Source organism: Amphiura filiformis, chromosome 14 (genome assembly GCF_039555335.1).
Source record: "Amphiura filiformis chromosome 14, Afil_fr2py, whole genome shotgun sequence".
Lineage (NCBI taxonomy): Eukaryota > Metazoa > Echinodermata > Ophiuroidea > Amphilepidida > Amphiuridae > Amphiura > Amphiura filiformis.
In genome coordinates, this window is record NC_092641.1 from 21,853,315 (window position 1) to 21,881,041 (window position 27,727).

The 27,727-nt window shown below is 37.1% G+C and overlaps 1 protein-coding gene and 2 non-coding genes across 3 annotated transcripts in view; 2 read left to right on the plus strand and 1 right to left on the minus strand.

Annotated features, from left to right (window-relative positions):
• Positions 1-27,727, minus strand: part of LOC140169827 (protein turtle homolog B-like) — a 69,636-nt gene that overhangs the window by 24,551 nt on the left and 17,358 nt on the right. The window contains exons 6-8 of the mRNA XM_072193128.1: positions 20,954-21,069; positions 3,778-3,955; positions 2,819-2,943 (exon numbers count right to left, since the gene is read on the minus strand). Coding sequence (XP_072049229.1) covers positions 2,819-2,943; positions 3,778-3,955; positions 20,954-21,069 — 419 coding nt within the window. The remainder of the gene's footprint in view (positions 1-2,818; positions 2,944-3,777; positions 3,956-20,953; positions 21,070-27,727) is intronic.
• Trnai-gau (transfer RNA isoleucine (anticodon GAU)) lies at positions 25,432-25,505 on the plus strand. The gene has a single exon. It is a non-coding gene; the product is annotated as a tRNA-Ile (tRNA).
• On the plus strand, positions 25,727-25,800 carry Trnat-ggu (transfer RNA threonine (anticodon GGU)). The gene has a single exon. It is a non-coding gene; the product is annotated as a tRNA-Thr (tRNA).

Below are 27,727 nucleotides of genomic sequence, written 5' to 3' on the forward strand. Positions count from 1 at the left end.
GTATGTTTCTCATAAACTTTGTCTGAGGTTTAAGAATGTTGAATAAAACTTTCAATATTTAAGGTCACTTCAAATGGAGCAACATTTGAAAAAGGAGGGGAGAACCTAATTTTCAAAGTTCAACAACATAAATTTTGTCAACTGAAAACCTATGTGTTGAAAAAAAAAAAACAACTGTGGTGTTTTTATTTTCTGTTTTTGGGGCACTGATATCAGCAGCAGCTAGGATTTGACAAGTGCCCATCATTTTCACCAAAACTGCCCGTCCAAAATTTGACTCAGAAAACATAAACCAGACCTTCTGAAGCTATTGCAATCACCTTGATTTATTACCGGTGTCTTGATTTGAGTTCACAGAAATTGAACAAGCATTATTTGTAAATTTGCATCTGTCAAACGGGCATTAATCTTGCCTGCAGGCCCGTGCGCAGGATTTTCCCCCAAAATTTGGACCTTTTTTGACCCAAAAACAGTTCAAAAACTGATTTTTTTGCTAGCTGCACTCGCAAATTCTTAAATTTTGGGACTTTTTGTATACTTTTGCAAATTTGGGGAGGTGCAGTCGCACCCCCCGCACCCCGCTACGTATGGGCCTGCTTGCCTGTCCATGGAGCAAATTATATGTACCCATCCAAAACGATGGACAGACAGGTTGCTAGCTAACACCCTAAGCCGCTAGATAGACCAATTTCTAGAATCATATTATGCGGTCAATCAAAGGATAAGCGTGTATCCATGGAGCTCTAATGCAACATAAATGGATAATTCACCATTCAACAAAAAATGTAATTTGATTTTCACAATTTTTATACATAGATTATGCTGACTCTGCACTATTGACTGAAAATGGCTAGTCCCAGTGGCCCCAATCCTTGGGGTTCTTTCTGGTTGAAGGTGTACAGGGATGTGCCACGGTTTTGGTATATCAGTTTTGGTATATCGATGGGTGGGTTTTCAGTGGTGACAAAATGCACCAAATTGGGGTCTTTTGGGCAAAATTGCCCTAAAAAGCACCCAATTTGGGTGCTTTTTGCGATGGGTTGTAAAAACAGCAAAAAATAGGTATAGAGAAGGTCAGCATCCAAAAGTCTGCATGGCAAATCTCCGTACAGACTATTTTGAAGACCCAGGGCCCACCAGTGGAATCTCGGTCAATTGTGTATGCACTAATGACAGGTATCTGCACTAAATATCTTGTCAGCATTTTGTCATCACTGCCAAGCGTTGTGTCATCGCTGCGATGCCTTCCCTGTCCAACCATGCAAGATTCACACCCAAAAACCACAAGAAACAAACCCGTCTTCCTGTTGCCAACTATAGTCTGTAAATCATGGTAATGATAAGTCGATGACTCTATCAAATGATATTACCTAGACTTTTTCGTAATCCACTTGCCCATTTTGCATACGCTGGCTATTACATTTAAGCATAAAATTCTGATTTGTATTAATTTGTGTGCAATTGATAGATTTTCACATCTGATCTTTTCAGTCACCATACTCCCTCTGTTTTGTTAGCTTCCCAAGTGGACTACTTACTTTGACTTGCGGTTAAGATTCTTTTACATGGTACTCTATGGCGAGTTAGACCAATGTCTGGCCTAACTTAAATTGGCCATGATGTAATGCATCTTTAAATGAATCTGGCTTGTGATTGGTCGCTCAGATCTCGTTATTGTTTAAATCCTCCTGCCACGTGCCATTACTATTAACTATACATGGTACACAACTATCTATGGAATGCGGCGCTTTTGTGCTGGTGCGAAAGTTGGTGGATGAACATACAATCTAGCGCGTATTGTACCACCATGCTTAGTGATTGTGGTTAAATTTGATTGATAAACAAGTAGTGGTGTGATCTATGATTGACAGTGTGTTTTAGAGAACGAAGTTCCGGGGTAAAGTTCTGCTTAAAAGTCAAAGTACATAGTCCGTTTTTATACCGAATAATCTGGCTCACTAAACACGCTCAAGGTGTATATATAGGTGTTTAAGGCGGGTCGGAAGGAAACCTGACATAGCGGTATTTGTATCAAATATTGAGACAAATAATTATAAAGCCTCCCCCACCTAAAGCATTTTCCACCCTGATGTGGCAGTGACGTCAAAGTGTTGAGGCAGGTGTTTCGCGGGTGCATCTATACGGCATCTTTAAGCGTGTGCACGCCAGCACTTTGAGCAAACACTAGCGATTTGTAGCTGCACCCAATGAAATGCGCAATGACATCACTGTCACATCAGGTTGGAAAATGCTTTAAGGTTGGTCTGAACCCTGGAATTATGGAAACTTTCGGGCCTCATAAGTGCTAAATTGTTGATGTAAAGTAGAAAAAAGTATACATATTTAGAATGGCAAAGACTTGATAAGTTCATCTGTGAGGTCAAATTTGGGCCAAAATGCTCATTTTTGGCCCCAAATCCTCCAAAACGGTAAAAAATTCTTGGGCCAAACATTTTTTTTTGTATTAATTTTTAAAAACTAGATAAAAATATCTAGGAGCCATTTTTTCATTTTTTTTAATTTCGACCAACTTCGAGAAATTTGCACCAAAAATTGTCAAAAATGCTGAATTTTCAAAAAAAATCGTAAAAAAGCCAGATTTTCGCCCGAATTTCAAATATTTTTGGTGAAGTTGGTCAAAATTTAACAAAATAAAAAAACGGCTCCTAGATATTTTTATCTAGTTTGTAAAAATTAATAAAAAAACATTTTTGGCCCAAGAATTTTTTTTTTTTTTTTTACGTCAGACCAACCTTAATAGAAGCTAATAGAATAGGCATAGGCCTACATACTGTAACTGAAGGGATGATACGCATACCTTGCCATTGTGATACCATGTATACGTTGGTGGAGGTATACCAGTCGCCCTACATTCTAATGTAAACGGATCTCCAATGTGTACTATCATTCCTTTAGGATGATGAGTCGTAATCTGTGGTGTAACTGTTGAGGCAAAAAATAATATCCATCACTTAAAACATTTGCATTAAGGCTATCGATATCCGCTTATAATTTATTATTACATTTAGATGGGTAAAATATTGGCAGTAAAAACATTTTTTGGGGGAGGGTGGCAAACTATTGGAGTTCCATGCAGGCATCAACAATAGACTTGCTAACAAAGGCTGGACTCTTGAAATTATTAAAGAAAAGTGGAACAAAATTTGAAAAGCAGACACATTTTCACGGAACCGTCCATACTTGAATAGTTTTAAAATTTAGTGGACAGAGATGTTCTATGATACTGTAAAATGCACCTGGGCTCCTTTGCCATGGGGTCAACTTCATGTACAAATAGAGAGCTCCCTCCTCTAAAATTCCCAACAATTGAGGGTATATTCCCTTATTTGCTGGTTGGATTTTCATGGGAGGGCATTTTTTGTTTGTGTCTAAAATCCCAGTTTTCTTAAGGAAGCCCATAGTTTGAAAACTTTTAAAAGCTTAGTATCAGCAGTCTTAGTTTGCATCAATTTCACAGCAAGTTGAGCTCACATACGACTCTTTGATATAAAGATGTGCAGCTCAAATTTGTATGTTTCTTTTATGCACAAAATCCTAGACCCCCGCCTAGACCATCTTCCAATTACTTGATCGTTGTAAGACCTGCCCAGCGATGATGCTTGAGAAGTGATGTCCTCAAAATCGGTATAGGCCATTTGTACAGATTACCGTATCTCATTAGTCTACTACTTCTGGTATGACATATATTCACTACAATGGTGAATGATGACCACTCTAACAAGTGTGGACTTTCTTTTGTGTGGTGTGTTTACTCACCCTGTACAATAACTTCTGATGCATACGTAATAGCCTGATTCCTGTTTTGTGCTTCACATACGTACAAGCCGCTGTCTGTGTATTTGATGGTAGTGAATTCAAGATGTGCCCAGGAATACAGCTCACTGTAAACCCTTGTGATGGTACGATGGTAGTCATTGTTCAACATGTAATTATCCTATGTAATAAGAAATAAAATTAAGACATGTTACAACTAAATATATTTGAACAAAGACGGAGGGCGCTACAAGTTACCAAAGGTCTATGACCCGGTCATTACGTCACACTTCAAGAGTGCACGATCGGGTCATTCCGCTGACGAAGGCTGTAGTAGCAACAGCTGAAACTTACGGAGGTAAATATTTTGTATTGAGATCAAGAGTTTAAATCTTTCTATATATGGATTACCAATACAGATGAACTTTCATGCTAATATTTGAAGTCATACATGTAGTGTGACGTCAAAATCATATTATCAATTGGGGAAGTCAAAAATCTTAGAGAGAGAGTGACAGAAAAGCACAATGGATCAATGAGTCAATTCAGATCAGGAGGAGGGGGCAAGGAGTGATGAACAGAGATGAGGGGGTCTACAATCTGAGTCATGTTTAGGATCCACTTTTGGCGACTGCGAGTAAGACTAACATCACTACCCGAAGTGACATAGCTTCTCGCCAGTCATCAGCTGTTACAATCACAACATCAACAACCCAGCAAACACAAAAACATTTTAAAAACGTTTTAAATAAGTTATATTTTGGCTTTTGGTTTAGGTAAAAACGTTTTAATAACATTAAAATGTCGGGTTATATAAAGGTCATGATAACGCTTTTAAAAGCGCTTTTGTATGAAAACACACTACAACAATATTTTTAAATGTTTTCAAAAAATGTTATTGTAAACTATTTTTGCAAACATTTTTGTCAAATATTGTGTCAATACTTAAATAACATTATGTTAAAATATTTGAACCCAGCAAACACAGAAATGTTCTTAAAATGTTTTTTCAAAACCTTTTAATGTCGGGTTATATAAAGGTTATGAAAACGTTTTTAAAACGTTATTGAAAATATTTTGAGCAAACATTTTTCGCAAAATATTTTTTCAACCCCAAAATAACATTCTGTTTAGAATGTTTTGTATCAAGTTTTCGAGAATGTTTTTGGAATGTTATTAAAACGTTTTTATACCCTTTATATAACCCGACATTTAAACGCTTTTCTGTCAAACATTTTTGTTTGCTGAGCAGTAGATTATCAAAAATATTTTTTAAGATTATGAAAACGTTTTATACTCTTAATATACCCTTTATATAACCCGACATTTAAACGCTTTTCTGACAACCTTTTATAACCTTTTGCGAATGACGCCGAAAACGCTTTTGTGTTTGCTGGGAAGCTTCGATAAAGTCAGTGGTTCACTGACGAAACTGTCAGCAGCCCTCGAATTAAGGATCTGTAAGGGCACAGCAACTTTTTTAGGGCAAGTTGGAAATTGCCTTGGATTTTCACTGAAAAGGCAAGGCAGCACGGCAGTTTGTAATATTTCAAGAAGGCTCATGGCAACTGTTGAAAGTTTGAGAAGGGCACCAAGGCAATTTCTCAAAAGTGAAGAAAACACACACAAACATAGATAGATGGTTTTATAAATGAAGGGGCAGGGCTGGGGCACCGACGGCAACTTCATTAGAGGGCACGGCAAGTGACTGCCTGGGTAAAGGACATATTTTGAGGGCATTACGGCAGTGGGGATGGGCACCCACGGCAAAATAAGAAAATAGCACTGGTTTTGACAAATTGAAAACCTGTTTACAAAGTCAATGCCCGAGTCAATGTGTGTGCAAACCAAGCATGAACCAATAACTAAGATCAGTCAACATTAATAGGTAAATTTTCACGGGAAAATTTTCTGGACACGTGACCAATGCGTATCAATGTGAGTGTAACCTCGAGCCTGATCTCTGACCCCTGGCGGTGACCTCGCTATTCTTAGTAATTTTGAATTGGAATAGTATTTTTGACCGCAATTTTGATAGAAATTTGTGCATTGCAAATTTATTGACTATTATGTTATCTTAATTTTTTCACAATATCATCAAAACGTAATTTCAAAAATATCTATTTACGGAAAAAAATGTTTATCTACGGAAACTCTTACCATAACATTATTAACTTGCGACAAGTAACTTATTTTGCATCAAAGAAGGAATTCTTCCTATTCAAATACATTAGAAGAACACCCGATGTGCTCGGGGTCACATTCCATAATGCTAATATGTCTGCGCCCATGGGTGTCACATGTCCAGAAAATTTTCCCGTGAAACTTTACCTATTAATTCTGACTGAAGATATGGCATGGGCTACAATGGGAAATAGCATACTTATAATGACAGGATTATTTTTGATTGAACTTCTTCAGACAATGTCACAGTGTTTCTTACTGATGTATACTCAAAGAGATTTAAACCAAAGAGTGCCAACTCATTATTGCACTGTGTACTGTACGTGGTGTATAACTCTATTGTAGGCAAATCTATCATTATTAGTTTGCTATGTTTAGGCCTAGATAATATGTTTTTAACCCGATATCAAACGATGCTCAGCTTAATGATGTAACAAAGGTTTATGAGCATAACACTTAGCACCATTATTAGCACAATGCACACTATTCGCATGATACATGACAGGTTTGCTTTAGTGACAAATATGACACATTATAATACACAGCGTCAAAACGGTTCACAATGATGTGACACTATTTATTTATAGACCTTTTTCCCATGACATCACTCTTAATCAATACTGGGACTGAAGAAACAACATGTGTAATCCACACTTGTACACATTGTTAGATTAAACATATGTCTATACATGGCACTGGGATATTTTATCCTCAGTTTTGACAATACTGTGATCAAGCAAAATCCAGAGTATGATTTAAGCACTACCAGCAAGTCTTGCGGTTAGCACAGCTGCATGTGTGAGTGAACATGACACCACTGCCCGCCCACTGCATAGACGTGCATGGTTAAATTTGAATTTGGACAGATATATTTACAATAAAAACACCTTCAAAAAGCTGGTCGATTTCACATTTTATGTTATCTATATATATACAGAAGGTGGGAATTATCCTTTATGCATACATCACTTTAGATCTGAAATCGACCAAGTAATAATGACACACACACACAATTCTAAAACAACATCTTTTGCACGGAGTTCAATGGGATTTGAAAAGTAAAGTGGCAGTTGAAAGCTTAAAACTCTAGTGATAACACTTTTATAGTGCATGATTGGGCTTCCTTAAATCATCCTCTGAGCAAAATCAGTCTGAAGTCCAAAGTCGGACATATTTAATTTTCAGTTTCTGATACAATGTAAACAGCATTTATTTTAAAGCTACATTTTGCAGAAACCCCCATATTTGCATTTGGACAACCTGTTATGAGCAGTTAATTTTAATTCAAAAACAGTAGAAAAGAAAAGGAAATACTTCCTTTGTTTGGCTATAAAATCAATATTTCTGACTTCCGACTACTTTTTCTTATCACATCACATATGGTCATGCAATTTCTGAAATGTTTGAATTTTTAAAGAAAATTCGAAACTTCTTCTAATCAATCTGAAAATGTGGGTCAACAATTCAGTGAAATTGAGATACACAATTACATAGGCCTATTGTTCAAATAAAAATAAAAAATAAAAAAAACCCATCTTCCTGGGCAATGTGTTATAACCCTTTAGACGGAAAATTCACAATTGAAAGGGTACAAAAACGGAATATACCCCTTCAGCAAATACTCAAAGAAAACCCTGATGCAATGAGATAGTGGGTACAAATGGTACAAGTAATGGGAATAATCTGTGTTTAGAGCTGTTAGGCTGGCAGCCAAATGTTACAGGCTATTTATACAATTCATTCTTCCTGTTCAAAAATACCCTGTAAACCCTAATAGCGAACCGAGGGAAGCAGTGCAACATCATACGATATTCCAAACTAGGATCTAATTGGGGTTCTGCTAAATGTAACTCATGCTGTTTGCAATCCTATAAGAGCATGTTTATAGTGAGCCAGATTATCCGTTATTTAGCGTGCATTAGCGTATAACTACTGCGAAATCAATTGTTATTGCAGTCTAATCATTCCGGATACAGCCACTATTAACACGCTCTAAGAAACTGAAAAATTATGTCCGACGGTGATCAGTAGATGTGCTACAATGCTAAGAGATAGGATTTTTTCAGACAAATATCATCAAAATTGCTAAAAATGTATAATGCAAATTAATTATACATTGGGGGATTCTGCTTTTTTGAGTATGTTTTCAAGAACTAAATTTCGAAAGTTTTTGCAGACGGAAAAAAAAGTTATCAACGGAACTCTTACAATAATAGTAAAGTACAAAGTTGCAATAAAATGACAAATTTGCTAGAAAATTTGAACATGCATTCCCGTTTCCAATTGAAATACACAGGAAGACCACACGCTGTGCCAAAGGTCACTTTTTGTCTAGAAGCTGTAATGTCTGCGCCCATCTGGTCACGTGGGCATTAAAATAAGTGCCTTTATTTAAATACCCTAAGATGACTGTATAATGATATCCTCTAATTCAAGTAGTAAGTCGCACCCAATTTGACTTAAATTAATTAAGCTAATAATCAATGATTGTTGGTAATTGATATGTGCTATTGGTAGGCTTCCTGTGTGATCAATTATGCTTCATAATAATTATTGCGTTATGCGTCAGATAAGGCTTGTCACAATCAAGTTCTAGATTCCGTACATGTGGGATAAGCTTACAGCAAAGCAAGCATGAGAATGATCATCCATGAAAAAACCTGAAAAGTTTGAAAAAGCGCGTGAAATGAGGCTAAAAAGGCCAAAAACGGACTGAAATTAAAAGAAAGTGCCGAAATTTGGACCACAAAAAAGCAGGAAATCCTGCAAAATCCTCATGCCTGGCAAAGGAATAAGACTTTCACACTTTCAGAAGAGTAATAATTGCCCACTTTGTAATAATAATATAAGACATTTTGTTGAGTCATCATAAGAGACATTTTGAGTGAATTTGAGTTATTGCTGTAAACGTGGAAATCGTTGCACTACATTTTATTTTTGCACTTTTCGCGTTCCAAGCTGCTATCGCAAAAATAAAAAAGCACAAGCTTATATTCCTTTTGTGTTTAGGTCAATGTATGGAAACTTAGAATCGCAAATTTAAAAACAAGGGAACAGTTCAAAATTGGCAAAGCACAAAAAATTAATCGCACGAAAATGACGGTCCATTTTTACAGTTATTAAATGGATTATGAAAATATGTAAATGCAAAAATATTAAGCTATTTTACCAGTCTCAGAAGCAATAATTATTTTTATTAAAAAGTTTTGAAAAAAATAAATAAGGACACATTTGAAACACAAAAACACTTCTACTGTAACATGACGAAAATGCAGATACACAAAGTCACAAAGTAAATTTGAGGCTCATAGGCCTAATACTAGAGTTTAAAATTAGAACCAAATAGCCAAATTGGGAAGTTTCCAATATTTTTCAAACACTCAGTACTAGCACTCACTACTAGTGACATCCCTGATATTTTAAAACAGTTGTACCACTCACTGCCTACTCTATGTAATAACTTTATGATACATGTAGAGTTTTTTTTTAATTGCTGCATTAAGGGGTGGGGGTATGAACGTTTGTGTAGTATTTTTTGTGGGACATGAGAGCGCATCAGACATATCGAATTGCATTCTGAATACGAAGAATGTCCTTCTGGTATCAAATAATTTTGATTTTTTGATATTCGCAATGTAAATACACATTTTATGGCAAATGATTAAAAATTGATATTTTTGATATTTAACAGTACCCGAAGTAAACTTTATAAATCTGATGATTTATACTTGAAATCTATGTAGGTGGGACGAAAAGCCAACGATCAATTGAAAATTTTGACCTTTCGTATTGAAGATATGGATTTTTTTCCCAAAACACAAAAAAAAAATAGGTCTTTTTGGGAACAAAATCCATATCTTCAATATGAAAGGTCAAAATTTTCAATTGATCGTCGGCTTTTCCTCCCAGCTACATACACTTTAAGAATATATCAATAGATTTATATAATTTACTTCGAGGATATCAAAAATGTGAAAATATCAAATTTTAATACTTTGTCATAAAAATTCGATATGTTTGATGTGCTCTCGTGTCCCACAAAAAATACTGTCGAAACGCTAAAAAACGCTCATTCCAGATCCCTTAACTTCTGTACTTTTCAGAAACTTTCTAACTAGTGCAAACTTATTATGTGAAAGTTGAAACACATTTTTTAAATGTAGTATTAATGTAGTGATTAGTAATATCAACAGAAAAAATAACATGAGACTATTTGAAAAAGAAGCTGAATTGCAAATATTAATACCGTGAAAATTTCAAATATTCTTATATATAAGAATAAGTAACTCATCATATATATGATGAGTTACTTCCTCAACCGCAACCTATGACGTCAGCGGTTTGTCTTACTTTGCAGGCCTTTTACAAGCACTTGTCCCAGTTGTTGAAGAAAAAGATCCAAAAATAGATGCAAGGAATATACTATATGAATCATGAAATAGTAGGTTTTAGGACTGTATAGATTTAAATACAAGGATTTTTTGTAATGATTGGTGAGCTGATATACTTCAAAATTAGGAACTTAATCATAGTTCTGATGCAATCCAGCAATTAATAAATATGACTCATTTTTATAATATCTTTGGTAATATTATGTAAGAATGTCCCAAACGTACCTGTAAGTTAAATTGTGTTGATAAGGGACCGTTCATTATTTATAGGGGAGGGGGGGCCGGGAGGATTTCAAATTTGAGTTCATAAAGTTACACAACCCCCCCCTATTAGCAGCATCTAGAATTACATAACCCCCCTATTGCAGCAAAAAAAAAACTGTAACCCCCCCTCACATTGAGAAATACATCATTTTGCTGGTATACCATGGCCGGATTCACCATTTGATGGCCCCTGGGCATGGCAACATGATTGCCACCTTCTGGCTCTTCACACCCCTATCCCCACAGTTGTAATCCAAGTTTTTTTCCAAGCTGTCCCCAGAAAATATGCTATTTGCTAAAATTCAAAGAGAGATGTATCGGAGTCACCGAGCCAGGAGCAAAATTTCCACATCGTCCCACTGATCTGCTACTAAAAGAACATTACCTGGACAAATGCGCTCGAAGCGCGCGAAAAAAAATATGCTAAAATGAACAAAATTGAAGACAATATGTGCCCTAAAATCATTCCAAAGGATGATGCATAGGGCTTTCACAACTTTTGGTTAAGTCCCAGTATTTTGATCTAGTATACAAGTTTTATGCTTTTTCCAAGCATCAGAGGAGCTGCCCTAGCACTCATATTTATGATTTACATTAGAATGGATGGAATTATAACTCATTTTTGAGATTCGTGTTCAAGTTCAAGATGAAAAAACACACCAGAATTTACAAGGGCACGTCTCGCAGATCTACTCACAGAATGGTTTTTCTGAGATAAATGCGAGCGAAGCGCGTGCCAGTTTGGCATTTTGATACTAAAAAAATGGGGTTAATATAGGGTCTAAAATAGACCAAAAGGAAGATGCAAATCATAAGTTTTGTCACAATACATCTGTCGACTGAGCAGGGGAGGGGATAGACTACCCTGTAGTCCACTTGCCCATTGTGCATACTCTGGATATTGTATTTAATTAATGTGTGCACAATTGATAGATTTTCACATCTGTTCTTTTCAGTCACCCGACTCCCTCTGTTTGTTATAGCTTCCCAAGTGGACTACTGACATTGGATTGCGGTTTTCATGCTTAACACGGCTGTCTATGAGCTTCTATGGATGAGATTGTCGGAAATCTGGCCTACTAAAATTGGCCATGATGTAATGCATCTCTAAATGGATCTGGCTTGTGATTGGTCGCCCCGATCTCGTTATGGTTTAAATCCTCCGGGTACCTGTCATTACCATTAATAACTACATGGTACACAAGTATGTGGCCTACCCCGCCTTTGTGTTGTGTAATTGCATGAACGCGTCAATAAGTGCATGAACGCGTCTCGTATTTGCTTGCAGTTAAATTTGATTGATAAACAAGTATGATTGACAGTGTGAGTGTTAGGGACTTTGCCCATTCAAAATCCCGTTTAAAATCAAAAGTCCATAGTCTATTTTTAACCTGGAATTTCACGATTAATAAACTGGCAGATTCTAAAATCAGAATTGTTCAGTATTGAAGTGCCAATACAATTATGACATTATGATATGTTGCCTTAAATAATATAAGCCTACGTACACTTTACTTTTACTGTCACTAATATAATTATCATTAAACTTTTTCATAACAATTTTATACTAGTATTTTGATGTAATTAATATCGGTATAATTTCGAGTTCAACTGAATGCTTTCATCATGATTAACATCAAAAATAGACTATGGCATAGTCTAGGGAGGGGACTGACTTGCCACCCTGCCATATGGCTAATGTGCTGATGAACAGTGGCGTAGATTTCTTTTTGACATGAGGTGGTTGGAAAAATTTCTTGAAGTATAAAAAATGTGAATCCAGCACCTTTTGGTGAGAGAATAAGTTTATGACACAAAATGCATGCGAAGCGCACAAAAATGTTGCCATAAACTCAAAATATGGTGCAGGAATGAATTCGCGCGAAGCGCACAAAAATTGACATTTTTGTGGCTAAAATGGCCAAATATGAGGTAAATATTGTAGTGAATCATAATCATAGTGAATAATTTAATATTAAATTTCACCTGACCCCCCCCCCATCAGGAAAAATAAAATCACATAACCCCCCCTGTTTGTTAAAGTGAAAATCACATAGCCCCCCCTACATTTTCCCCGGCCCCCCTCCCCTGTAAATAATGAGCGGTCCCTAAATTGCATTTAACTATGGTACTGATTAACTGACTCATTAATGTTGACATGATATCTATGACCCCGTTTACACAGAGCCTGAAGTCAACTTTAACTTGACTTCATTTGTGTGTAAACTGGGACTCAACTTCAGATTTCGACTTCAAATGATGACCCAGAGCAACATTTGTCGAATTCAAAGTCGACTTTTGCAGTGTAAATGAACATGTAATCAGAAGTCAACGTACTTCATAATGGTTATTTGAAGCATGAGCAAGTGATGGACTAAAGTTGAATTCATCCTTAGTCGCAAGTTGAATTCGATGTCGCAGTTGAAGTCGACTTCTTTCTGTGTAAACGGGGTTTATGATCAGCGGTATACTGTCCAGGTATACTGTTGACCCCAGGGGCGGTTTAGGGGGGGGGCGCAGCCGGCGCGCGCCCCCTCTATTTTTTTATTAGCAAAGGGCGCCGGTAACTTAAAAATACAAAAATTGTTAGAAAATGAAAAAAAAAGAACAAATTCGCCATGAACAGCAAACAATGGGCCAAAACCGTTGAGTTTTCGAGGGGTAACCCCTTTAACACATTTTTTGTCGTCGACCAAAAGGCGCCCCCTTTATCACAAATTCCTGGATCCGACCCTGGACCCTCATTTCGTGATCAATCAGTCATCAAGTTCCTAAGCTTAGGACATCACAGCCTGACTCCCACTCTCATAGTATGAGATCTCCCGGCCTCCGCACTCCGTTCATCTGCGGGTATTCATGCTCAAACGAAATAAGGGGTGTTTTCAGATGAAGAAACGCGATTCACGAAACACACAAAAAAGGGGTATTTTTTCAAACCATGTGTTCGCGAAATTGACAAAAAGGCTATTTTCATCGAGCAGCCTATGCATTTCTGCCAGAAAAGGGTATATTAGAAATATTGTTTGGGTTTTAGGGAAAATAGGGGTATTGTCGAAGCGCAAATAATTCGTGAAATCGCTAAAAAAATGGTTGTTTTTCCCCCTAAAAACTTCGCGAAATGAGATGCAAAAGGGGGTGTTTTTAAAGTCCACCGACAAGCATGAATACCTGCGGATGCATGGAGTGCGGGGGCCGGGATAGATCTGTTCTCTTTCCCCGATCTTTCCTGGGATCTTTCCGTTCAAGTGTCTGCTCTTTGTCACCAATTTCAGGGCCGTAGCAGCAGCCAGGGATGCCATGGCCACCCCACTTATTGAGAAATTTGTTATGTTTTTCTTTTATATCTATATTTCAATTTGGGCATATATTTGTACTTGGGCCGCCCCACATTTGTGATAGTCGTCCCACATTTTTCAACCTTGCTACGGCCCTGTCAATTTCATTTGGAACTTCCATCGTAGGCATGTATCCTTTCTTTTCACACAGATTTCATAAGCAATATACTGTATACTGATACAAAGGCATTCCACAATTCACAATCCTTTTAGCGAATGTGAGGGATCAGGGTTGCGGCCCCTTGTTTTTTGGATATTTTTATGATGGAAAAAATTATTTTAAAAAAAATATAATTTTTTTTTGTTAACGGGCACAGCTACAATGCTGCTGCACAACTATCTATAACATTTATAACATCTTCATGATGAAAACACAGCATTATGTTTATTTTCTCATAAACATTTGTTTTGGATTTACTCCATCAAACTTGACATTACTGTACATATTTATTTCAAGCTATACTACCTAAAGCCCATTAAGGACACAGTTAAGGGGAGGCATGCCTAGGCGAAATGTCAACCGTGCTAGCATGGTCAACCATGGTCAACCATGGTCAAAACATGGTTGACCATGGTTAACTATGGTCAGCGATGATCAGCCATGGTGGCTTGACCATGGTCAACCATGGTTGCCATGGTCACCATGGTATACCATGGTCGACCATGCTTTAGCATGGCCGAGCATGGTCAGCCATGGTCTTCACCTTACTTGACCATGGTTGACCATGGTCACTTTTAAGTATACCATGGTCAACCATGCTTTATCATGGGTGAGCATGGTCAGCCATGTTCATCACCTCACTTGACCATGGTTGACCATGGTCACTTCAAGTATACCATGGTCAATCATGCTTTAGCATGGGTGAGCATGGTCAGCGATGGTCATCACCTCACCTGACCATGGTCACTTCAAGTATACCATGGTCAACCATGCTTTAGCATGTGTGAGCATGGTCAGCCATGGTCATCACCTCACCTGACCATGGTTGACCATGGTTACTTCAAGTATACCATGGTCAACCATGCTTTAGCATGGCTGAGCATGGTCAGCCATGGTCATCACCTCACCTGACCATGGGAGACAGGCTTAATTGCCTACAGGCTGGATACAGTAGGAGATCAAAATGGCAGCCTGCATGAGCAAAACGGATGGCACACATGTGCTGAGATTGTTTCCGTTCTTACATCTAACATTTGCAGAATAAATGCAAGAGTTTCAATTGAAAGACTTATCAGTTATTGAGGAACCCACTGGAGGTGAAGTTGGTATGGAAACATCCCAAACAACTGTTAAGCTTAAGCAGTGAGTAAAAACTGTAGACTTCAAGCAAGTTAAAGCTAGCTGTGGTATTTCTGTCATGACATGACTTTTGAGTATTGTGCACAAAAACGCGAGCTGCATGCATGCATTATCTGTTCGACAAGCTACAGCTGACTCTTCATGGAAACACCAGATAGAGATCAAGACATGATAACATGGATAATAATGACTCTAGAACATCTCATGCCACAAATTGATGGCTCTGTCAATGATACATATCAATATTATTATTCAATTTGTAGACAGAAAGTTGACGAAACACACATACTTTAACTGGATCTCTAAAGATGCACTCCCGTGAAATATATAACATAAAATAAAACAAACGAAGACGGGAAACAGTTGTACAGCAAATATTCTGTACTGGGCGGACCTTCTTCAGGCTTTATTACATATGAAATGACACAAGAAAACAATCTAAAAACAAGCAAGAAAATTAATGCGTAACGCGAAAAAAAACAAGCATAAAAAGATCGCGACTTAAAAAAAAAAAGCGCAGTGTGAAGGCGCATCTATAAAACGCGCGCGGGAAAAAGAGGGGGGGGGGACCTATTCAATAAGATTAAGGCCTTCGGGTTGAAGGAATGAAGTTTGTTGATCCAGAATTTCTCGCGCTGCTGACGTCTAAATTTGGATTGGCGACCAAGTGATTCAATGACCGTGACTTTGACATCATCGATACTATGATCTGGAAGGGAAAAGTGCACGGCAACTGGCTTGTCTACGTGTTTGGCGTGGTGCTTGATGGTACATCTGTGGTTACGCATTCTTTCTCTTATATTATTACCAGTTTCACCCACATACTGAATGTTGCATTTGGCGCATTCAATGAGATAAACAACATTATTATATTATTATTCTATGCTAATCATGATATGATTGTGTATGTGTAGTATAACTAGTGAAGCAGGCCGGTTTACAGTTAACATGGTTAAAGCCCCACCTGATGATGTAATTAACCCCAAAATAAATGTTACTAGTGTTTTATGGTTTTGAAATCAAGTAAACCACGTAGACGCGCCGGACGCGAGTTGTTAAACGGTGATGAACAACGGTGAAACATGATTGAATCCCTTTCAACAACGACAAGAAGCTAAAGATCGTATAATTCACGATTATTTTACGAGGAATGTCAGCCAATCATTGTCACTAAGCCTTACAAAAACTTCGATGATTTCTCTGTTAATATCAGCAATAACGCTATAGAATAAAACGGCAAAGTTTAGCCGCTACCTAAAAGACACTGAATTCAACTTCTAAGCTTGCATACGCACAAAGGTTCCAGGCATGACGAATTTTACGCGCTCTCGCCAGAACGCGTAGTCTCGCTCACGTTCACGTATCGCTATACACTGAGTAAAAGTGTGGATTCATCACGGATTAACAACGGTTGGCTCCTGTACAAAGGTATAGGAGGAGTTGTTGGCACCATTGTCATCCATGGTTGACCATGGACAATTTGACCATGGTTGACCATGTTTTGAAAAATGGCACCACTGCCAACCATGGTTAAACATGAACAGTTTTGACCATGGTTGACCATGGTCAAAAGTTAACCATGCTTGACCATGGTCAAATATGGATAATTTGACCATGGTCAACCATGGTTAAACATGATCATATTGACTATGGTTGACCGTGTTTTTGAAAAATGGCACCACTGCCAACCATGGTAGACCATGGTCAAACATGCAAAGTTTTGACCATGGTTGACCATGGTCACTTTGGATAGACCATGGTCATTTTGGATAGACCATGGTCAAAAGGTTGACCATGGTCTCTGGCCGTGGTGCCATTTTTCAAAAACATGGTTGACTATAGTTGACCATGGTCAAAAACATGGTTGACCATGGTTGACCACGGTTGTTGAACCATGGTTGACCATGGTTAACCATGGTCAAACATGCAAATTTTTGACCATGGTTGACCATGGTCACTTTAGATAGACCATGGTTGACCATGGTCTCTGGCCGTGGTGCCATTTTTCAAAAACATGGTTGACCATGGTTGACCATGGTCAAAAACATGGTTGACCATGGTCAAAAACATGGTTGACCATGGTCAAAACATGGTTGACCATGGTCAAAACATGGTTGACCATGGTCAAAACATGGTTGACCATGGTCAAAAACATGGTTGACCATGGTCAAAAACATGGTTGACCATGGTCAAAAACATGGTTGACCATGGTCAAAACCCTGGTTGTTGAACTATGGTTGACAATGGTTCAACCATGGTCAAACATGCTAAGTTTTAACCATGGTTGACCATGGTCTCTGGCCGTGGTGCCATTTTTCAAAGCATGGTTGACCATGGTTTGACCATGGTCAAAACCCATGGTTGAACCATGGTTGACCATGGTTAACCATAGTTCAACCATGCCTTTTTCGCATAGGCAGGACATGTATAAAGTGGAAAATGGCATTGTGCATATTTTGAGCCTTATTATGCTTTTTATTTGATTTAAATCGGACATTTAGATCAAACATTATTTTTGTCCTATACTAATGAGTGCGTTGTATTTCTTTTGTATTTTATTGTTTCTCAAGGTGCGATATTTCAGAAAATTAGCTAAATATTATAAGATATACAATTTTAACATATTTTGGTGCAGATGTTTTTATTCTTTAATGGCTAAAATAAGTTTTTTATCAATCTCATTTGCATAATTTCGTCTGAATTTACATATTTAGTGTTTCTAAACACAAAATGCCTTTTTTAGCCACTTGTCATGTTATTTCAAACCTTATGCATGCAGTTTTTACCCACAACCACTCATCCGATTGACTTAAAATTTTGTTTGAAGGTTGAAAATACATTTATCTGTGAGGCTATGAAGAGCAATTTCAATGTTTTTGTTTACTTTTTGAATACGACGCATTTGTGTGGGATTTTTTGACAAATTGCGTAATTAACAATGCTTTTAAAGCCTTGTTTTTATGAACATTTTGTCAATAAATAAATAAATAAATAAATAAATAGGTCCAAATATCAGAAAGCAAATGAACATGACAGCTTAAGACCTTTTTTGACCTAGATAAACTATAGCATACATACATTAGTTAATCTTGTAATTAGCGTAAGTATAAGGTTGTTCCGCCCCATGTATATTAAAACACAGGAAAGCGGTGAAAGGGACATGGGGTGTGCATGTGATTAATAATCAACACCTTAATTAGAGGCGATTATATTTTATACCTTTGCTAATTAAACAATAACCTGTATGGCTAGATTTATTTCTCTGTTATACCAATAGCAATTAAGAGGTGCCTGTAATTTGAACATGTTGAAATAGCACTAGAATTGCAAACTTAATTAGGCCTACATGCTTGAGTACCTTTGCCTAAAGCAGTATGCAGACTTTTTATTGTACGTAAAATATTGTATGCAACATATCTACGTTGTTTAATCTATTGCCATTCTATTTCCAGTAATGTTTAAGTTCTAACGAATGTTTGATGACGTAAAATCGATAATATATTTCTACTAGATGTTTATATGTAACATATTATCGATTTTTCGTCATCAAACATTCGTTAAAACTTTAACATTACTGGAAATAGAATGGCAATAGATTAAATAACGAGATATGTTGCATACAATATTGTACGCCTAATACTCGAGTCTGTGGGCTTAACTGCTAAGTTCTAAATCCCAATACAATGTAGGCCTACATGAATAAAAACAGTATGTAGTACTCCACAACTTGTTGTAAATTTTGGGCTATGATAGTTGAATATTGTTAATTGGAGACTGGGCTAGTATTACAGTTGAAATCTATTAATATACACACCCTATTCTGCCCCTGAGAAAGACATGACCTTAATCTTCCACACAGGGAGTGTGAATTTCAAATGGATTGTCTCTCATTATTAATTTTTGCAAGTAAGTAATCCTGCCAGCTACCTGTATCATTTCGAATTGATTTGTAAGGTTGACTCACACACCTGACAAAGGTTCATAACAGGCCCGTAACCAGGGGGGCTGGTCGGACCCAAATAGTGCCATTTGCGAGCGTAGCAAGCAAAAAAAATTGGGGTTTCTTATGCCTTTTTGGTCAAAAAAGGTCCAAATTTTGGGAAAAATGTCCACTTTTTCAAAATCCACCCCCAGTCCAAAAAGGTCCAAATTTTGAAAGAAAAAAAGGTCCACTTTTTCAAAATCAGCTACCCCCCCAAAAAAAAAATTCCTGGTTACGGGCCTGGTTCATAATGATACTAATATAAGGTTTATACAGCTAAAATAACCTAGTTGTTTGCAATTTTGATAATCGCTATCTTTGTCAGGTTAAGTTTTTCAGCCAGTTCATTTTTTTAATTTTTTGTGCATTTCTGAAAACTACCAAAAAACAAGTAAAAACGAGAGTCTGCACTTACATGCAAAGGGTTTAAAGCCATGCTTGTGGGATCTTCAGTAACCATATTCAAACACATTTAACTGTTTAAATCACTTTCTGAATAGTTTCCTATCAGAAAATCGTTTGCGTTCGTTAGGTCATCCATGGTCAAAGGTCAGGTCAAATTTCAAATTGAGAGCAAAATGAAAAAAGCTGCAATTGAGCTTAGCTGTGGGGACAGTGATCCCAGCCAAAGGACACCCTGAATTTGAGATCTACAAAAGCCAATAACCATGACAGCCGAGAACCACGAAATATGGGTAACCGCCTAGTAAACTTTAATTGAAAGTTTTCTGTTAGATTTTGGTGAACTAGTGAACCATTTAAGCATTACACATGGCAATTTAGCTACTGATAGTAATCCTTCATAATTCAAGCATATCAAGTTGAAATAGTAATGGCTCAAGTGGCGGAAATGTAAACGGTGCAAAGATTATTGCAATTTCCTGCACTTCCTATTAAATTCATATAAAAGCGGGAATAGCTTCTTGTTTCTTGAACTTGAAAAATGACACATGCATGTAGGTATTTGTGTAAACCCAGCAAACACAAAATGTTTTTAAAATTTTTATGTGTTATAAATGTGTTTTGGTGAAAATGTTTTAATAACTTATAAATGCTGTAAAAGGTCATAAAAACGGTTTAAACTGTTTTTTATCAAAAAAATTTTTTTTTTAATGTTCAAAATGTTATTGTTTAAATTCATTTTTAGCAAACACTTTTGCAAAATAAAATTGTTAATAATTGTAATTACTTTTTGTGTAAGCTGGGAAGGGAGTTGGTGTGCGCACAGATGGATGGTCAATACAGATTCTGCTACCATACTGAATGTGTGTGGAGGGTAGGGGTGTGTGGGGATGAAGTGGGCATCAGTAGCCTAAAATATTACAAAATATCTCAGAATAGTGAAACATCACAGGCTTGCAAGCAGGCTCGTAGCCAGGATGCATTTGGGTGGGGTGTGTGGAGCTAAAAAGGGAGTTTTCATGCATTTTCCTTCAAAAGGCCTTCAAAAGGGCTACTTTATGTTTTACAGGAAAAAAAAAGACCTTATAGGAATTTTTCCTTCACAAAGAGCTGATTTTCAACATTTTTTTACAGGAAAAAAAGCGGACTTTGTTTCAGATTGGCATTTTTGAGGGGGGGGGGAAGGGGGTTGTTTGCAGAGTAAAGTCCCCTGGATCTGTTACAAAATACCCTAAGCAAACTGGGCTGGACTGCAGCACTTCATACATCCTCTATTACTTTCTTATTCTGAAAATGTTGGTGATAAAAGCTATAAACATACCTTATACCATGTGATAATAGGATGTGGGTATCCTGATATATTACATGCCAATGTGACATTGTCTCCTTCGTGTAATGACATCACTGAATCCGGCGTTAAAGTAAAAGTTAACGGTACTGAAATATGAACAGATTGAAAACAATAAGTTTAATAGCTTTCTCTTATATTAAAGGGCAACATTAATGCACTGTGTCTCAGGTAACTGATGATAAGGTCATTATATCATTTTTCACCCTTAATGTGGCAGTGACATCAGTGCGCATTTCATTGGACACAACTTCAACTCACTAGCATTCGCTCAAAGCACTGGTGTACATGCACAAATACTTATGGACGCCGCATAGATGTGTGCACAAAACAGCTGCTTTGTTGCATTGATGTCACTACCACATCATGATGGAAAAGCAGTATACAAATACAACATGTTTTGAGGGGAAGTAGTCAAAACTACTGGTCCCTCGGTGTTGGATGATTTGACTACTTCCCGACGCTGTCAGCGGAGGGAAGTAGTCAAATCATCCAACACCGAGGGACCAGTAGTTTTGATTACTTACCCGAAATGAAACATGTTGTATTTGTTTTATTATACCTCATAAATATTTTCACTATCACGGCAAAATCGTAAACAAAATTCAAAACACACACCAGTCAACGTGCCGGCCGGCATGGTAAATAAGCTTAATATTTTGCTTACCTGATTTTATTGCAGGATTTCTGTTCAATCAATATTTACATTTTGGCCTATATTATTCAAATTTTCTTTTTAACTTTCCATAAATATTATTTTGTTTCATAAAACGTCAAATTCGCGTGTTATTATCCATCGGTAATCTCGGCAAAATAACTGCAGCCGATCCATTTTCACGATTAACGCATCTGCAGAATCGCCGTTGTGTAGCATAATGCTACGTCTGAAGGAACGGTGACGCGCGGGGTCGAGACACCGTGTGGTAGTAGGGTGCGGAAGTTTTACTACTTCCCGCGTTCGCGTAATTGCACAGGCGCGGGGAAGTAGTCAAAATACCGTACTCGGACGCTAGCGTTATTAACCAATAAGATGTCTGGATTACCTAATAAATATTTATGAGGTATAGTAATATCCGCTACTTATGCACTTTGTGCGGGGAGAGCCTCAAACTGGCAGCATACATGAATGGGAATAGAACCAGTCATTCTGTGTAAGGTTACGTAATTCATCCTTTCATGTATGCTGCCAGTTCAAGGTTCTACCAGCACATAGTGCATAATGGCGGTACCATGCAAGTAGCGAAATAAGCGAATAGCATCAGTTTTCTATATGCAGGCCTACAAAGGAGAAAATTAAAAAATGTAAAAGGTTGAAAAAAAAAAAAAGCTTCTTTACTTTTGTAGTCAGCAATTAGAAAGAGAATGAAACTCAAAATGAAAGAGGAGGTAACCTACCAAAAGGAAAATCTAAAAGAACATGTTAAAATAATAAGCCAAAATCTTCAAGGCCTAGTCATGAGTTTGAAATCTATCGGCCCTCATCAATTTTCACTGACCCGAACCACAGCAGCTGAAAGGAGTATCCCATTATGCTTTGCGGTACCATAATAGATCTGAACGTGCCATAGAGGATGTACACACAATCTCTAAATTCAACTTGCAATTACTTGCTTAAATCAGGGGAGCATTTTGTTTGAAAAATATGACCCCAAAAGTATCGTGAAACTATCCATAGCTCTTAATAGACAAATCCAACGAGCCAAGTGATGGATTCAGTCGGCCATGGGGTCCCGTTTGCACCAAACTGGTGTTGTCTTTTGTCTATGTGTAACACGGGTGATGGCATGCAGTTTAATATCCCCGCCAAGGCCACTTCATTTCACATTTTAGGTGAGATCCCCTAATGGGGGACCCAGCTATGGCTGCCTTTGAGGTGTAGGAATATGTGAAATTGGATTCGTCTATATCTATTAGCGTGTTTCTATTGGGACCATTTACCGGTAAAAAGACGGTAAAGGGATTAATTCTGTTCAATATAAACTGACCTTCCCCGCTATTTACCGGTAAACAGAGGCGAGTTTTTACCGGTAACGTTTTCCTTCTTGAGGAAGGAAAATAGCAAGGGACGCTTACCGGTGAACATCAATAGAAACTCACTACGTTCCGATTGAATGCGCATACAGGGAAGAAAACGGAAGTTGAGTCGCGAAATTGACCACTGCATCATCAATGAGCTAGCTTGTTATATTCCGTTCACAAAAATTCTTAGGCCTAATCACATACAAATATTTGACTCACTTGCTATAAATAAAGTAAATGGAAGAAATATTCATAATGCATTATCCCTGCATTATACATATTATGCTAAATATTTAACATGAGTTATGACTAACCCTAGTAAAAGCCATGAAATAAAACAACAACAACAACAACAACAGCGGATGAATCCAGCTGTGCATGCGAAATAAATAGAAATCAACTCGGATCCGCGGCGGTGTGTGCTTCAGAAGATTAGAAAGATTTCATGAATTTAATATTATGTTGTTGATGTTAAATTAATATTCACTAAAAAGAATATTAACTGAAATTAAACTGTGAAAGATTAAATTCTAAGACCTATTTTTTTTTTTTTTTTAACAATACTGAGTATTCACGTCGATATCACTGAGGGGGATTCCCCAATGGCGTAATTTGAAGTACGAGAACGAATGAAAACGCCAATAAAAAAACATTATTCTTCAGTCGGCAAACTTTTAAGGTGTGTCAAATGACACTGTTCACCGAGTGTTTACCGGTAAACAATGTGCAATGAAAACTGACCGTTATCCGCCTTTCGCCGCTATTTGACGGCGAACAGTTTTACCGGTAAAATGCAGGGGACTCAATAGAAACACGCTATAAGTGGCTCTTGCTTATATTTTGTATACATTTGCTATGTAACATGCAGATATACCGCAATGCATGATGGGATACTCCTTTCAGCTGCTCTGGACCTGAACTAAGGGACCGTTCACAAACACTTGTTAGAGGGGCCTGATGCAAAATGGGGGGCCCTTAAAAGTTTTGACCCTCCTAAGGGGGGCCCTGAAAAAATTGACCACAAATTCTCCTGGGAAATTTAAGTTTATATGCTTTTCTATGGGGTTGACCCATAATTTTCATGTCAAAAAGGGAGGGGCCCTGAAATTTGAGATCTGAAAAAGGGGGGAGGCAAAAAAGTTTTCACGATTAAATTATATTGCATCAGGCCGCCCCCCTAACCAGTGTTTGTGAACGGTCCCTAAAATTGTACACTTTTAATGTTACCCTGGTCCACTTTTTGTGACACTTTTTTGAAGTCTGCTGATTTGCAAATCAACAACAGGTAATGCCATGGACTGATGTTGAATCAGCAAATTTGGGTCCATCTTGGTGACTTCGCAGACAAACATTTTTACACAGGCAAATGCTGTCTGTATCAGCAGGCATGCATCGTATGGGGTTCATGGGCACGTTGGGCCTCTACCTGGTCTACCAGGATGCAGCAATCCTTAGGGCTGCTACAGGCTCTGTGTATTTGATGTAGAATATTTATGATGTAACATATCTACGTTATTTAATCTAGTCCCATTCTATTTACAGTAATGTTTAAGTTCTAACGAATGTTTGATGACGTAAAATCGATAATAAGTTACGTAGAATATCTGGTAGAAATAGATTGTCGATTTTATGTCATCAAACATTCGTTAGAACTAATACTTTTAATATTTTACGTCAAATAAAAAGTCTATAGGGTCACTGAAAGTTCTTGGATTTTAGCCTTTTAGAATGGCTTAGGTTATTTCTCCTTGGATATGTATAGGATAATGGCCGCGGATTAGAACATTAGCGGATAAGAATGGCTGACGTCGCGCTATTGTTTTAGCGCTCCATTATTTTCCACGAATGGAGTGTTATTGAAATTTGGTGCTCTTTACAAATTGATCAATTGCTCACAATACACTATCAAATACACTAATAGAATGATCGTACTAGGTGCGGGTGAAAAATACACGGACTCAGCTTTATGTAAAATTTCTATAGAATTACCCATCATATCACGATCCAGGTGTTTAGTTCAAATCATCCGTAACCACGTTCTTGAATTATAAAAATCTAAAATGTTTGTCACCCAAATTGAATAAACGTAGATTCGTAAAATCATTAAAGTGATTAGAGGTACAATCAATAGTTCTTTATGCCCACTTCTAATGTGTTTTAAACTATTGACATGATTGAAGTAGTTGCGTTTAGGTCTCTATTTTGCATAATAAAGAAAATTGGCAAAATGGTCATAGACCGAGAAATAAAGTTTAATCTATGTGGTAAATTAAATATGAGAAAGGTTTTTAACACAAGTCAACACATACATGCTCGAATATGATTTGAATGATTTCCAAACCTCTTTCTTAAAGCTTCTTGGATGAGAAGATGATAGAGGCGGGTATTGAACTGAAGGCCTATAGATAATAACATCACTGCTCTTCTCCATCTGACTTATTAGCTCAGTTGGTAGAGCATCGGTCCGATGATCCGAAGGTCCCAGGTTCAAATCCTGGATAGTCAGTGAATTTTTTCACTGGCTGTCATTTTGTATGTGTTGACTTGTGTTAAAAACCTTTCTCATATTTAATTTACCACATAGATTAAACTTTATTTCTCCGTCTCGAATATGATTTCGGAATGATTTCCAAACCTCTTTCTTAAAGCTTCTTGGATGAGAAGATGATAGAGGGCGGGTATTGAACTGAAGGCCTATAGATAATAACATCACTGCTCTTCTTCATCTGACTTATTAGCTCAGTTGGTAGAGCATCGGTCCGGTGATCCGAAGGTCCCAGGTTCAAATCCTGGATAGTCAGTGAATTTTTTCACTGGCTGTCATTTTGTATGTGTTGACTTGTGTTAAAACCTTTCTCATAAAAAATGGTCATAGGTTAATATGAAATAGTTTTAACTATTAAAATGCAGATCATTGCAGTTTTGTACCTCAAGAAAGCTAGACCTGCCGCTATACCTGAGCAATGATACTCTTCTCTATGAATCGAGTGTTCGATTTTGGACAACCTTGCAATTATGGACACTATTTATTTATCTTGGATACTAGTAATTATAATTTTGTGATGGAATCATTCCGAGGATATATATCGTTGATGTATCGAAGGAAGGACCTAAATCAGGTATGATTCTACTTTAAGCCGAAGTAAGGTACGAAAATTTTAAATGTGTAAACTTTGTTTTATTTGGTTGGCCTTATTACAATCCATTTTACCTAGGCCTATTATGTCCCTGAACTTCAAGCGGCAAAAAAACAACAACAAACTTCGCCGCTTCTCTCAGCGAAATAAAAGCTCAACTTCCGTCCCCTCCCGAAATCAACTGGAGCGTCCCTAACAGTATAATATTTAATTATCGGATAGGCCTACTGATCGATGTAAGTAAATATTCAAACATGCCAAAATACTATCAGATGAAACATCAGATGTACTAAAGTGAAATTGTAAATTGTAAATAAAAATTCCCTTTAAAAGGGAAAGCCAGCTTCAATGTAGAAGAGGTCTTGTAATTAGTTTGGGTGGAAGGCATTTTTAGGATCACGCTTTTTTAGGATCCATCATGTTTCATGACAGTCCACCAAACCATCAATGATGAGAACGTGCACACAGAAACAGCAAACTTTTTGTCTTTTCTTCCTTTTACTCTTAGCTCATATAATTTAGTTTTTTGGTTAATTTTACATTAATTTGCAATGTATAGTTTACTATAGCACATTATAAAATGTATAGACTAATTACTCACTCCAATCTTATCTTTTTAACTTTTTAAATGTGTTGATTGTTAGTCCGATACTCCGGCGAAGCTATGAAAATGGCATCTTACCTACTCCATTCTATAGTCTGCACTGTGTGTTTTCTCTTCAATCATTTGTGACCGTACACCACGAATGAGCCGTAAATGTCCTCAATTGTATTCTGAGTTACAGTGTAAAATGGGCATGAAGGTCATATTCATAGGTATTTCAATTTGGTGCTACGTGTATCTCATTAAATGAGGTACACGTAGCACCAAATTGAGGTACCTATGAATACAACCTTCATGCCCATTTTACACTGTAACTCGGAATACAATTGAGGACATTTACGGCTCATTCGTGGTGTACGGTCACATTTTGTTGAATACCATAATAAGTATTTAATAATCAACATGATAAAATAAAAAAAGTTGGATTCACTTTAGTTATGTGTCATTTTATTTATTGATAAAATAATTCAATAGGCCTAATTCATTTGTTTACCTACCTATTTATAATACATGTCAAATGGGGGTATATTGTTCAATAGGCTTACATGTAGGCTATAAATTATGCCCATATCATAGATAGGCCCTGAAATAGCATCGCATTTTTCCCATTGAAAAGACAAAACTGATGTTTAAGATATCAATTATTTCATTCATGACATTTTAAAATCATGTTGATCCATAAAACGATATAGGATATAGGATATGTTTTACTTTGACTTTTATATCCATCAAGGTTTTAATTCTGTTATCAATACACTCACATATCATGCTGTGTTGGTCTACAGGAGGTCTGCAAATGTAAATCTAAGAACGCCTGATAACAAGGATACTATAATTTTCTTTCGTTGATATGCTGTGGTAACTATTATAGGCCTGGCATATAACTTTTAATGTCATATTTCCTTCAAACCATAACTTTTGAAATTCTCACGCGTTTTCATTCGTTGAAACGGCAAAACATACTTTCTTTTTCTTACAAATCAAATA